The sequence below is a fragment of the Dipteris shenzhenensis genome, chromosome 1 (assembly GCF_047967505.1).
Source record: "Dipteris shenzhenensis isolate YYH24624 ecotype China chromosome 1, Dip_SZ_1.0, whole genome shotgun sequence".
Classification (NCBI taxonomy): domain Eukaryota; kingdom Viridiplantae; phylum Streptophyta; class Polypodiopsida; order Gleicheniales; family Dipteridaceae; genus Dipteris; species Dipteris shenzhenensis.
In genome coordinates, this window is record NC_141596.1 from 35,512,930 (window position 1) to 35,526,689 (window position 13,760).

General features: G+C 48.5%; 1 protein-coding gene across 2 annotated transcripts in view; it reads right to left on the reverse strand.

Moving 5' to 3' along the window:
- The window catches only part of LOC147905750 (uncharacterized), a 205,211-nt gene that overhangs the window by 127,951 nt on the left and 63,500 nt on the right, over positions 1-13,760 (reverse strand). The window contains exon 11 of one of the 2 annotated variants that reach the window (XM_087374414.1): positions 12,221-12,277. The exons of the other annotated variant lie outside the window; for it this stretch is intronic. Coding sequence (XP_087230540.1) covers positions 12,221-12,277 — 57 coding nt within the window. The remainder of the gene's footprint in view (positions 1-12,220; positions 12,278-13,760) is intronic. 2 annotated transcript variants of the gene reach the window in all.

Genomic DNA, 13,760 nt, shown 5'->3' on the forward strand with positions numbered 1-13,760 from the left:
CTCGCCACGCCCTCGCCTCCGCCCTCCGCCCCTTTCCACGCCCTTCCTCCGCCCTCGCCTTCGCCCCTCGCCCTCGCCCTCGCCCTCGCCTCGCCCTTGCATTCGTCGTCGCCCCCGCCTTCGCCTTCACCTCTCCTTGCCTTCGTCCTCGCCCTCGCCACGCTCTCGCCTCGCTCGCCGCTTCCCCATCCACACCCAGGCTCCACCCTCGTCTAACTCCTCCCTTTTTGGTGGCAGCCTCTTCCTCATCGGAGTTCTCGCAGTTTGTCTTGGCGGTATGGCGGCTCCCTGCCCGGAACCGGAGGCCTAGCCGGACCCCCCTCTCCAGAAGCCTACCGCGTGATCTTGACAGAGCAACAGTCGTCCCGGGTACAACAGGTTGCCAATGACTTTGCCCACACTTCAGTCTATGGCAGAGTCATTGGACACTCCCCCTCCAGACCAGCCATCAGGGATTGGCTTCAATCCACGCTTATGTTAGAGGATAGCCACATCGAGGAGGTGGCCCTTATGGGAAGGGGCATCTTCTGGCTTAAACTATCCACTGCGAAAGCTGCGAGCAACCTGATTGCTGGTTCCCCCACATCGGTGGATGGAAAGATCATCATGATAGTCCCTTGGTACCGAGGATTTAGCGCAGCGGACTTTGATGCTCGCTTCCGCATACCTCGCCACCCAGTGACACTAGTATTTCCAGGCCTTGCTGCTGAGCTGCGGCCGATAGTCAGGGACCTGGGTTCCCACTTTGGCTGGGTGATGCATGACACTTTTGTCGACGCGGTCGCTGCGGCAGGAGCTCCCAGAGTGTGGCCGTGGCAAATCCTGCGTCCCTCCCTGCAGTGATTGAGATTGTGACAGATGCTGGCAGCATTACTCAGAGCATGGTAGTCACAGGACAGCCTGGCCAGTGCCTGAGGTGTCATGGCTTTGGGCACCTGGCTGCTGCTTGTCCGCGCTTCTCCAGCTCTTCTCGGCCCCCCCCGCCCCCCCCGCAGCCTCCTCCCCCTCCCTCCAAGCAGCCACGTCAGGAAGAGCAGAGGCAGCCGGAGTCCGGTCCAGAGGTGGTTGGCGGCTGGACCGAGGTCAGAAGGAAAAGAGGAAAGAATAAGAAGCCTTCTGACAAAGGCAAGGAGGCAGAGGTTACCCAGCCGCTAGCAGCGCCTCAGAGACCTGACAGGCAGCCGCCTCAGGGTCCAGGGAGAGCTTCTTCTTCGGCTGTAACCCGCCCTCCGCAGCCTCAGGTCCCCCTCCCTCCCGATCCCCAGCTCCCCCCCACCCAGCCCCAGCCCCTACCCCAGCCGCAGTCCCCTTCTTCCGACCCGCAGCATCAACCCCCGCCTCTTCCTCTTCAGACCTCGCCTCTTCCTCTTCAGCCCCAGTCCCTGCTCCAGTCCCATCCCTCCTGCCCCGCCTCTCTCAGCTCTTCCGCAGTGCCAGCTTCACCGGTGGTTTCTCAGCCGCGTGAAGCCCCCACTCGCCCACCTCCGCCCCCCCCGCTAGTTCCTTCCGTGGAGTCTGTGTCGCCTACCCCACAACCTCCTTTCCCTTACCCCAGGCAGGACACCCCGAGACTGCACCACCCCTGGAGCAGCCTTCCTTGCCAAATAGCCCGGCCCCCTCAGTTGCAGATTCTGGCGGGCCTCAGCTCCAGGAGAGAGAGCTTCCTCGCGACTTCTACAAGGCCGGTCCCTAGGATTACTTGGATGTGGCCGACCTCGGGACCTTCCCAGCTTGCCTCGACATCAGTATCTTCCTGCTCCGTAAAGGGGCGGATGGGAAGATCGCAGCCTTGGCCCCGAGGGATGGCCCCAGCTTTGCTTTCACTTTTCTCAGCGACGGCACCGAGATTTGGACAGACGACTCGGTCTAGGAGGCTCTCAGAGAGGCACGCTCAGATCTGCCCCTCGATAGGCCCGACGGGTGCAGGCCGTGCACTTTGGGTTGGCCTAGAGTTGGAGGGCTCCAAAATAGGAATCCTCAACATCTATGCACCCACAGACCTCCGACGCAGAGCCACCTTCTGGAGGACACTCACAGAGATTCTCCCAGACGTGGATTCGTGGATTGTTGGAGGTGACTTCAACAATCTGGAGACTTTGGAGGACCAACGAGGCAGAGGACCAGAGTTTACAGGTATAGCTCAGGCAGAGCAGTCCGCTTGGGACTCCTTTCTCTTCGCAACAAGAGGTAGGGACAGCTGGAGAGACCCGTCCTTCCGCAGATGGCACGGGAGCTTGGACTTCTCATGGGGCTTCCGCAGGGAAGGGGGCACACTTCTGGAGAGATTGAACAGATTTTACATCAGTGATTGGGCCATCAGCAGAGGTGGTCAGGCGGGTGTAGTGCCAGGGACGACGCTCTCCGATCACGCGCCAGTGCTCTTATCACTAGACTCGGCAGCTCAGTCCCTTCCTCCCCGTTCGTGCAGGATTCCTGATTCCATCTTCTCTAGGGAGGAGGTGCGCAGCAGTATCGGTAGCCTTTGGGACAGAGATTGGGGTGGGTGCGTGGATCTGGTAGAGTCGGTGGCGCAGGCTCTACAGGAGTCCAGCCAGATTTGCCAGCTCGCAACCCTTCAGGTTCGCCAGGAGTGGTGGGGCAGAGAGCGAGCTCTTCGTAGGGACCTCGCCTCCATTCAGCGGCTCCAGCAGGCAGCTCCGGGTTCGGAGGAGCTTCGGATCCAGGCCCTTCGAGCCAGAGCCCTTCTTCAGGAGACTCTCTAGGTCGCTCAGAGTTTTCTTATCATGCCTCTCTCTCCTACTGGGCTCGGAAGGGTGACCGGATGAGCAAAGAGTTCTTCAGGACGCATGGCCAAAGGGTAGCAGGTGACAAGCTCTGGAGTCTTAGGACAGCGGAGGGGCACATCATTACGGACCAGGAAGAGGTCTTGGGGTTGACTACCGACTTCTACACGACTCTTTTCCAGTAGGAGCGGCTTGCCCCACGCACTAGACGTTCCCGCGAGGAGGTGTGGAGGCACATTCTGACCCTTGTTCAGCCCAGCATGCAGGCGACGCTGATGGCACCATTCACCACTGTCAAGATGCAAGAGGCCTTGATGGCCATCGATGGGCAGAAATGCCCTGGTGAGGATGGGCTTTCTAGAGCTTTCTTCACCTCTTTTTGGGATCAGATCCATCAGCCCCTCCTAGCAGCCCTCCAGAGGATTTTCAGCAGCGGTCATATGCCAGAGAGCCTCTCTTCGGGATTGATCTGCCTCATCCCGAAGGGGCGAGATCGACAGGAGATCCGTCAGTGGCGCCCGATCACTCTCCTCACCACGGCCTATAAAATCCTTGCCAAGATGATCAGCGCCAGAGTTCGGCCACTACTTCCTGACCTCATTCATGACACTCAGACAGGCTTTGTTCAGGATCGCAGTATCCTGGATAATGTCTTCACCTTCTCAGAGGCGACGGAGTGGGCTCAGCACAGCAGGTCGCACTTAGCCATCCTACTTCTCGACTTTGAGAAGGCCTACGATCGAGTGGACTGGTCCTTCCTGGAGGGTACTTTGGAGAGACTTGGATTTCCAGTGGGATGGATTCAGGGTATCTCAGCGTTATACAGGACAGCTTCCAGCAGGGTCATCATCAGCGCCACGATGGGAGAGTGTTTTCGATTGGAGAGATCAGTGCATCAGGGTTGCCCCCTCGCTCCTTACCTGTTTCTCTTCTTCGCCGAGGCGATGACATACTATCTTCGGGCGAGGTCGACAGGGATCCGGGGTGTTCGCCTTCCCATCACGGAGGACACGGAGCTCCTGGACTCGGAGTATGCAGATGACACAGCGCTGTATGTTCAGGATGATGAGATGATGCTGGACAGGGTGACACTGGCCTTAGAGGTCTTTTGTTCGGCAGCCGGTGCGAAAATCAACTGGAACAAATCAGTTGGTTTTCTCATAAACCCTGGGGCTTGCTCACAGTGGGGGAGGTTTTTGGGTTTCAGATGGATCCCGCGGGGGCAGACTACTAGATATCTCGGCTTTCAGGTCGGCCTAAACATCATGCCAGCTCAGCAGTTTCTCCCGGTGCTAGATTCCATACGACGGAAGCTGGCTTTCTGGAGCACTGCTAAGCTCTCTCTTGTAGGTCGTGCTCTTGTAGTCAACCAGGTTCTCCTTGCCACGGCCTGGTATGTGGCCTCTTGTTGGTGCTTCTCGCGATCCTGCGTGGCACAGCTCAGGAGGATGGTCCGGAATTTCCTGTGGTCTGGGGGGGATGGTCTCAGAGATACCAGAGCCAGGGTAGCCTGGCAGACAGTCATTCTTCCGCAGTCTAAGGGTGGCTTGGGGGTCATTGATCCGGAGCTTCAGAGTCAGGCCCTGCTGGGCAAGTTAGTTATCCGCGGTTTGACCCCGGGGGGGCAAACGTGGAAGATGTTACTTCAGCAGGGGATCAGTTCTTGCGTCCCGCGACGAGGCGGAGAGTGGCTACCGTCCCTCCGGTGGATCTTCACCTCTGCACCGCTTACTCGCCCCCGCTCCCCGCTCATTCGTAGCCTTCTCACGGTTTGGAGGTGACTCCGTCTCAGTCTCCTCCAGGCGCCTCCTAGCACTTAGGAGGAGATCGACCGCCAGCCGCTCATCTGGAACGATCAGGTCAGAGATGCCTTGGGCCTTCAGCTGGGGGAGAGGTCACACATCTCGTGGGACGGATGGATGTGGGGGCCTGCCCGATCCCTTCGAGTTTGGAGGGACACTTACAGACACTTGGAGACCGCTGCTCTAGCAGCCGCAGCCGGAGGTGTCCGTGGAGCTCAGATGAGACGCACAGAGATAGATGGCGCGATTCATGCCGGTTGTTTGGTTCCACCCGAGATTCAGATCCTCATGCCTGGTGATGCCCGTTGGCTTGGACAGTTCACCCCTCGTGGCATCCCACTGGTGGTTGCAGGCAGGCTACGATTGGGATCCAGGTGAGTGGAGATGGCCGGAGGTTGTGGCAGGCTAGGGGCCGACCCCTTTCTTCGCTTACAGCACGAAACTGGGCAGGAGAGTTCTCGGGAGGATGCAGAGCCGACCGCCCACCCAGCGGCCCAGTTGGTATTCTCAGGGTATTTCCAGGCTATTTTTGCAGGCCTTCTCGAAGGCCTTGTGGGAGAGCTGGCGGCCGCGGAAGATCTCCTACTTCCTTTGGCTACTCGCCCACAAGGGTCTTCCAGTGGGGAGCTGGTTGCAGCAGATTGGTCAAGATGGACTCTGTCAGATTTGTCATGAGAACGAGGAGTCACCAAAGCACTGCCTGTGGAGCTGCACTCGCGCCCAGGACGTGTGGAGGTGGGCCTTCGGGATCCTCACTCGCGCAGCTCCGGAGTTAGGTTTGATCACCTGGGGCGCGTTCTGCTGGTGCAGCACCGCACCTGGCTATCATCAGTTGTTCGAGGTAGGCCCGCAGGACCCTATGTTCCTTATCACACAGGGGACTTGGGGGCTGCTTGAGGGCTTCCCGCAGCACTTGGCAGAGGCGGACACAGGATCTCAAGTGAGACAGCCAGTCTGGGAGATTATTAGCAGCATCGTCGGATGGCACATTTGGACTTCGCGTTGCGCGCAGATCCTCGGTGGTACCCCTCTTCCGACTGCCCAGGTCATGGCCGACATCTGGAGCGAGATTATCCACACGCTCAAAGGCCAGTGGGACCAGATCCAGGGGGATTCCCGGGCTGGCCGGGAGAAGCGGAGACGCTTCCTCCGAGATTGGGGTACGCAGGGCCTCTTCTTCGAGCATACTTCTCAGGGCCTTCAGTGGTGCTACTCACCGCCTCTCTGGCTGTTTATCCACACCCGCCTGATCCCTCCGTGAGAGAGAGTTTTTTGTTTCCACTTAGGGCTGCGTCCGATTTGTGAACGCAGCCCCATCAGCTGCAAAACTGACTTTTATGTATCTTGTTTTTTCGAAGTTATATAATCAGCACTGTTTTTTCGGAAAAAAAAAAATCGGCAAACTATTAAGCTTCATGTCACTATAGATTTTGGCGTTGCCCGAGTTGTAAGAACACCGGTCATAAAACATGTCCCGGTGAATCCTCAATGGAACGAGTCCTTCCATATCTTCTGCGCTTACGAAGCTGATCATGTGACCATCAACGTGAAAGATGAACTTCCCATTGTCGGTTGGGTTGTAGTTGGCACAACGCACATTCCAGCGAATGAAGTCCTGTCTGGAGATGTAGTAGAGGGCTAGTATGATCAGGTAGGTATGATCTTTGCACCAAGAAACACAAGATCAAGTCAAGAGACAAAATCCTTGTTAGCCTAAAATTCCAGAAGGCGGAAAATGACCCAAGCTAGGGTAAAAGGCCTGAATTGCATTGTGAATGTTCTTGGTCAAGTGAATTACACGCATAGTAGCCCGAAACATACTAAAACCCGCATTTCGGGGCCCTTAAAAAACCCGCAATGTTCAAAAAACCCTAATTTGCCCCGATTTTGGAAATTATGGTGTTGTATTGCATTTTTTGCCGCCCGTACGTCTCAAATCACCGCCTATACATCGCCTGTATGCTAAAATCAATCTTCAGCCATACATTTTCCTTTAGCCCGTCTTTGTGCAGCACAGACATGAATCATGATTCATGACTTTCTCAATTCTGAAATACGACCATTGATGCTTGAATCTACAATTATGTGTTGTTAATTTTTTGATTTAGAAATTAGTAATATGTTTCAAGCATCCAATTTCAAGTTCTAAGTGACACATGAAATGTCTGCGCATTATGTTTGCGCATTATGTTTCATGAGTTTTTTTCAAGTATTGGACTTCTGGTAGTAATAATCTAAAATGTTTTAATATTTTTCGGAAAAAAATGGATATTTAAATATCTTATTATGCACGAAACATTTTTACAAACGTTTCAGGTTTGCCACCAAACATTGCCCCGAAATGTCGAAACTCGTTTCAAAACTTGGCGTTTTGAAACTCCTCGCCTACTATGCCCACATTTACACCTCCTTCAAGCAGGAAAAAGGCAACAGGATACAACTCTACCAAGATGCGCACATGTCAAACAATTCCATGCCTCGTATACCTCTCGACCACTCAAATACAAAGACAAGGCAAGTGTAATCTGTGCATCCATCCTCTGTCTAAGCTGTCGCACCGTTGGCTCTCTGTCACAACCATGACGGGTCCTCGTGGTATGGGAGTCCACATGGTTTGGCTGAAAGAAATTAGTGATCGAGCTCTAAGAAGAGTCTATCAAGGAGGTCTACTCTTGTGTCCATGATCGGAGTAGACACTCCCGGTGTCTGACTGCCTCGTGAATGAAGGTGGCTAGGCATCTCTAGTCTGGAAAGGAGAGAAAGTGGGACAATATCCTAGAACTATCTCTGAAGAGGCAATAGAAGCGTCCTCCAATCTCATAGTATACAGGGCATCTGAAAATGAGAGAAATAAAGCATGTCGCAAAAGCATGAAGCGAACATCCACATATATGTACCAAAAAAGCTAACGAATCAGTTTTTTCACACATAACATAAGTTCTAAGTGCTCCGAAAGATTGAAGCTACCGACGAATCTGTTTGTTCACATAATTCTCAGCGCTCCGAAAGATTGAAGCTGCCAAACTGGAGAGGTTTGGGTCACAATTCTGACTCGATACCTAAGGAAACATTCCTGAAAGAAAAGTGGAATTGTGAAACCATCTTTTAATGTTGTTTCTCCTTGAAATCCACCGCCAAAGTCCTTGAACAAACAAAGAAAGAGGATTTCGTGAAACCGGAACCACGAACGAGCACTAATGTTCTTGAGGAAAGAGACTTCGATCGAGAAGAGACTTCACAAATGAAATGCAGGAATAGAACGAAGAAAGAAGATAACATCCTTATCCCTAAAAAATTAGAAATTTCTTTTAAAAGGCTAGAAAGAAAATGGTCATCCCCGCTTTAGATAGGAATCATTGTCGATGCTATAGGCTGCCCCTAGCCGGGCAGTGCTAACAAACACCAAGCCTTCACTAAAGTCCACCCAAACTATAAACTAGAAAAGAACACTCAATTACAAACAATCACCAATAAATACAACCAATCAAAGAGACCAACCTTGTATTCAATCAAGCCAGCTTGTAGATCCATCATTTTCTCCCATCACTCCAGGTTCTACTTCTTGCTACGAGATGATTCATAGTAAGCCATCGGTCCCACATCATATTCTGCTATTACAGTTCTAGCAGCTTGATGCAGTCTTTCAGGCGGTCACTTATCTCCATAGAGTCAGAGATTTTGGCACTAGAGGCAAAGGGGGATCAAAGGAGCAACCACCAGGCGTTCACTAAAGTCCACCAAGAACTATAAACTACAGAAGATCACTCGATTACAAGCAATCGCCAATAAAAGCAACCAATCAAAGAGACCATTGCACTTCTCACAACCTTGTATTCAATCAAGCTAGCTTGTAGATCCATCATGTTCTCCCATCACTCCATGTTTTGCTTCTTGCTACAGGATGATTCAACTCATTTGTTTTTTCCTCCAAGAAACAAAGAATTTCCTACGTTCCAACTCGTCTTTTGGTAAAACTCAGCTTCTACAAAGATCATTGCTTGCGGATCTTAGAGGAGGGGTTTATGAACCCCTCAAATCCATCTCCCACTTGCATTGAGCATCTTGATCAAGCGATTCCGGGTATCTTCTCACAGGCTATGGGTTGAGATAGGACACGCAAAGGGCATTCCACATGAGAGACGGATCTGAGTTTTATTTGGTGTATAGAAGAATGGTACAAAGGAACACTTTGCATTCAAAAGCCCCATGTACTATGAGACCCGTGGACAGCATCACTACCTAGTAGTGATTTTGGCCCACTCACACAGTTCTCGGCATATCTTGACCAATGACGTGTGGCCACTTTCTTCCACGAGGCCCAGAGACAGAGAGATTACCTCATGCAAGCACACAAGAGAGTACAAGAGGGAGCATTAGAGCCCAGTCAGAGGACAATCACGAACTTTCTCTCCGGTGACCAGAGCCAAGGTCAGCAAGGGCCTAGACATAGTAGAGACTCACAGTCCACAACTCGACAAACTCGACCCCAGGGACAATCACACCATAGACATCTCCTCTCTATTCGACGTAGGGAGACACACCACTTGAGTGACGGTAGCAATTGTCAAACATCGGGCTACCTCTCGGAGACTATAGAGGAAGAGGGAGGGACCTGGACAAATTGATCATGCTAAGCATCAGCAATGATCCATCACTGATTTTCTTCCCCGACGATACCAGCCATCACCAAATCCAAAGCCAAGATCATCTTGGTCTATTGTCAGTTGTCTGATGGAGTTGGTCCAACACACGGCATCCATAGGTCCAATCATTCGAATGGATAGCTAACCAGTTGACCAACCGCCAAGGACTTCCTCGTTGTCCTTTACTTGGGTTTTTCTCTCTCTCATCGATAGCGCAATATAATTACTTTCTCGTCCCAGACACCAGTCTTGGTATGGCTCGTTTGGTGGCCCCACCCGTAGCTTACATTCTATCTGGGCTTTTTCAATCTCATAGACCCTTCAGTCTTTCATAGACATTAATAAACTTTCTTTCTTTCTTTCTTTCTTTCTTTCTTTCTTTCTTTCCTTTCAATGATTCTCACTCTCATTCCCTTCTCAAGTCTCCTCCATAAACTTCTCAGCTTTCCAGCTTATTTGGGGAGCAAGGACTCAAAGGTGCTTTAAGAGACCAAGCAAGTCACTCCAATCACCACACAGCACCCATTCCATCTACCCTGAGATGATGTCCTGCAACCTCGCATATTTGGGTTGATAGGTGTATCCTTTGATGGGAGAGGAGCAAGAACTCCACCTGCAGCCACCCTAGTTAATGTATGGCTGGACCTTGTTTACACCCTGCACACAATTTGGGAGTAGGGTAACAAAGGCATGAATCCATTGGTTTTATAGCCTACCACTCTTGCAACTGGTGCCTACTCTAGGGTTTGTCATCGAGTTGAGCCACAAGCGACCAATCTCTCCTTATCAATGCCCTCCTCCTAGATAGTTGATTCTTGTTCAAAGCAGAATATTAGGGGTTCTCTTTCCTAGGAAAGAAAAAGGAAGATCATCGGTAACGATTGCATATACAAATCTATTGAGGCCTCCATAACAAGTAGCCACAAAGATATGGTTCACAAAAAGAAGGCATTGACTTCTCTTGCTAATCTCTTTAGGTAGGAACTTTATCAAAAGGTTGTCACAGTTGCTTGTCTACATGGATACTCAATCATTGGTCAACGATCCCCTCATTGGTAAGAGCTATTGTTTAAATATATTGTAGCCGTGGATGGTTCAACATCAATAATGCTAGTGAGCCTCACATGTGGACTCATATGCCGTTACAGTATCACAAGCTTCTCATAAAGGCTGCCCATATGTGATCCATGTCTCCAATTCTTGTGTCTTAACATGTTGAATGTCATACCATACCCGTCTACTAGGTCATTCTTGTCTAACTTGTCCTACAAAATTGTCCTCAATGTCCTTTAGTCTTTAGAAGTCTTAAGAGCTTTACAATTCTACCAGCCTTAGAAGGCTTATTGCTCATTCCGAATGTTACCTGCCTTAACAAATATTACTGACCTTCGTTAATCTTTAGTGATCCTCACGGTCTTTGGTAATCTTATGATCCTCAATTCTACTTCAGAGTCTTCCACCAACAATACATCATATTATGTCATAAGCCTTAATGTAAACATGGAAGAAGAAATGTGACATGAGAACATAGGGTGGGGCAAGACATCTAGCATCTTTAGGAAGTCATGGGCATCAAGCAATACCTTTATAATCTTATTTAGTTATGGGGAAAAACTTGTCCAGACATTGTCCTTTCATTTAAGTCCCACCAAAATGTCTTCCCACTAGATGCATGTCGCTGGAGTCAACTTGTTGGGACATATACAAATAAGGCATTGAAAGTAGTAGCCTGTAATAAACAAACCTTGGGGCAATGGGAAGGTATTCACAATGTTAGCTTCCTTGATATCCATTCTTATCATTGGTCATGATGTTTTTGCATATGCTCCCAAGAACATGCATGCCTGTTGTCCACGAAGCTCTCCAACATGAGGCTTAGCACTTTTCTTCAGGGGGAAGCTGGCTTACACTATGACAAAGGAGGGCAAAGTTTGTTATATGCAACTCACACAATCTCATGCCAATGAAACAATTGCGACAATAAAGTTTCATTATTTAGCATGATGACTCTACGAAAAATACTTAGCGATTGTGTACACTTACTTCCTCCTTGGATTAAACCTAGCCGATTGGCATTTGACTTCACATCTTTCTAACCATTCTTCAACCTACATAAAACATCATTACCCAAGCATGGGATGGACTCAAACACTACAAGGATCTTGAAGCTTAACTTTGTAAAATGTAAAGTTGTATTACCCTCATCGTCCAATTTATCCCTCTTACCAATGTCATCACAATTAAGGAAGGCATTAGTGGGACTATGTGGCACGGACCACAAATCTTGACGCTCAAAATAAGCATTCCGATTAAAGAATATCAACATGAAAACAGTGTTGGCCAATCTCGTTAGCACAAATGTAGGAATAAACATCAGTGGCCCGCTTGAGAGCAAGAAAAAAAAATATAACTGCCTCCAAGTATATTGCAAAGATAAAGCAAACAGTTTCATTCCATGGAAAGAATTCTGCATTTCAAAAGCTCGGTAACCACACATCAATGCAAACATTAAACATCACTATGAAAAAGCTTGTGCCAAAAATTCAAAGGACATGGAGCATGCCTACAAATTGCAGCTTTGTAGGAAACAGTATTACTTACATCGTCCATCTTAATCTTTATTCAGCAAATTTGGGAGATGAATGCAATCAACATGGCCAAACATTAGGTGAGTATAAGACACAGTAGAGACTTGACTGTGATGCTAGCTTTAATGACAAAGTTTCCAATACTGCATTTGATCTAGAGCTGTCATGTCTACTCAAACACTATGCAGCAGAAAGTCTTTCAGGCTGTACAGCAATAACTACAAAAATTGAAAGCAGCCACCTAGAAGCTTGTTGAACAAGTAATCAAATATCTGACAAGCATTCAATGTAATGTACTGTCTAGTCCCTCTCGCATGCAGGTTTTCCTTGCAATGAAAACTAAATTTACGTTATAAGTGTTACTTTCCTGCACTCTCTATTACGCTTAATGCTATTGTGAAGCATGTAAGATGGAAAGCTTTTCTTGGTCTGTATCATCTTACCTTGATGAGTGCAACAGCTTGAAACAAGTAGATCAGCTTCTCTTTCTTGATGGGTGTCTGCACACAGGACGGATTTCAATATATATGTAGAAAGACAGTATTCCTAATTGTATGTAAAAAGTGAAGTCAGGAAGCTCGAAAGACCTCTTGTAGAGAATACACACCCAACTTTATCAGGCTAAAGCTCTAAACTCAGCTATTCTGAAAATTTAGGTGATCATATATGACATAACACCCATAAAATATATAAAGCACTAAACAGGTAATTATCCTCCCCCCCGCCAAAAAAAAAGCTAGTAAAAGAACGATGCTGATCATTTCCCATTTAAAAATCAATAAATCATGACGTAATAACAAAACTAAATATCTGCAGTGCTGCACAAGAAAAACGAGCGAAAATGAAAACAAAGTGCAAGTATTCATGGCTTAAAACATCCAAAGGTCTCTAGCGGAAAGGGGTAAGATGGTACAAAAGCTTTCAATGGGAACAATAGTTTTATTATCTGTGGAAGCTTACCAGTCTAAACAGGTCAGGTTAGTAGTCATATTCACATGGCTGAATCTATCTTTCCTTGTTGTCATAAGAGATAAGGCTCCTCAGTCCACTCCCCAGCAATCATATTTAGAGTGGTTTGCACATTGAGATTTTTAGAAAACAGAGACGGAGGTTGCTTGCTGTAGCCAACACTCCCACAGCGGAAGATTGTGTATAGAAATGTAGCCCAAGAAACTCACTCCTTCCTTTGTGCGGACAGATGCAGATTGAGAAAGATACAGACACAGATAATGCACCATGCACATTGGAGTAGAAACAGTAAACATGTATTGATCCAAAGATGGAAAAAACCTCATACAAAAGGTGTGCTTAGAGTGCCACAATCTAGCAGATAGGGAGTGGCCAAGATGTTGACCCTTGGCACCTCAGAACTGTCGCCCACCTCCTCTTGGGCCTTGGTACCTAATTCAAGAGACAGAATAGGAGAAGGAAGGTCATGTACTCTATGAGTGTAAGAATAGAATCCATGTTGCTGCTGAGAAGAATGAGAAGACCGAGGAATGAATAATAGCTGGAGCCTGGAAATGGTTAACCATAGTTGAAAACAAAGCCATCATCCAAGAAAGGAGGTGATAATCTAAGATAGTTCAAGAAGAACCGATAAGCCCATACAAGAAGAACTTATAAAATAGCCTAGAAAATGTATAGAGCAATGAAGATCCAAGAATCCTAAGGAAAGCAAGGAACACGGTCGAAACAAATATTGAAGGAGGTTCACAATGAACCAATGGATCACATCAAAGACTAAGAATGATGAAAAGAATTAATGGTTATGCCCATTATTCTAACAAGAACACAAAGAATTCCAAGGCTTTGTAAATCAAAAATCATAACCTAAGACACATCCTAGCTTGTATTGGTGTCGATTGAAGAATGAGAGAGACAGTGTGATTTCCACTCATTTTTGCAAAATCAACACCCAGGTATCAATTTTCCAAAACATGATCACAACACTTCTGCAAATGAGTCATATGAATTTTGTAG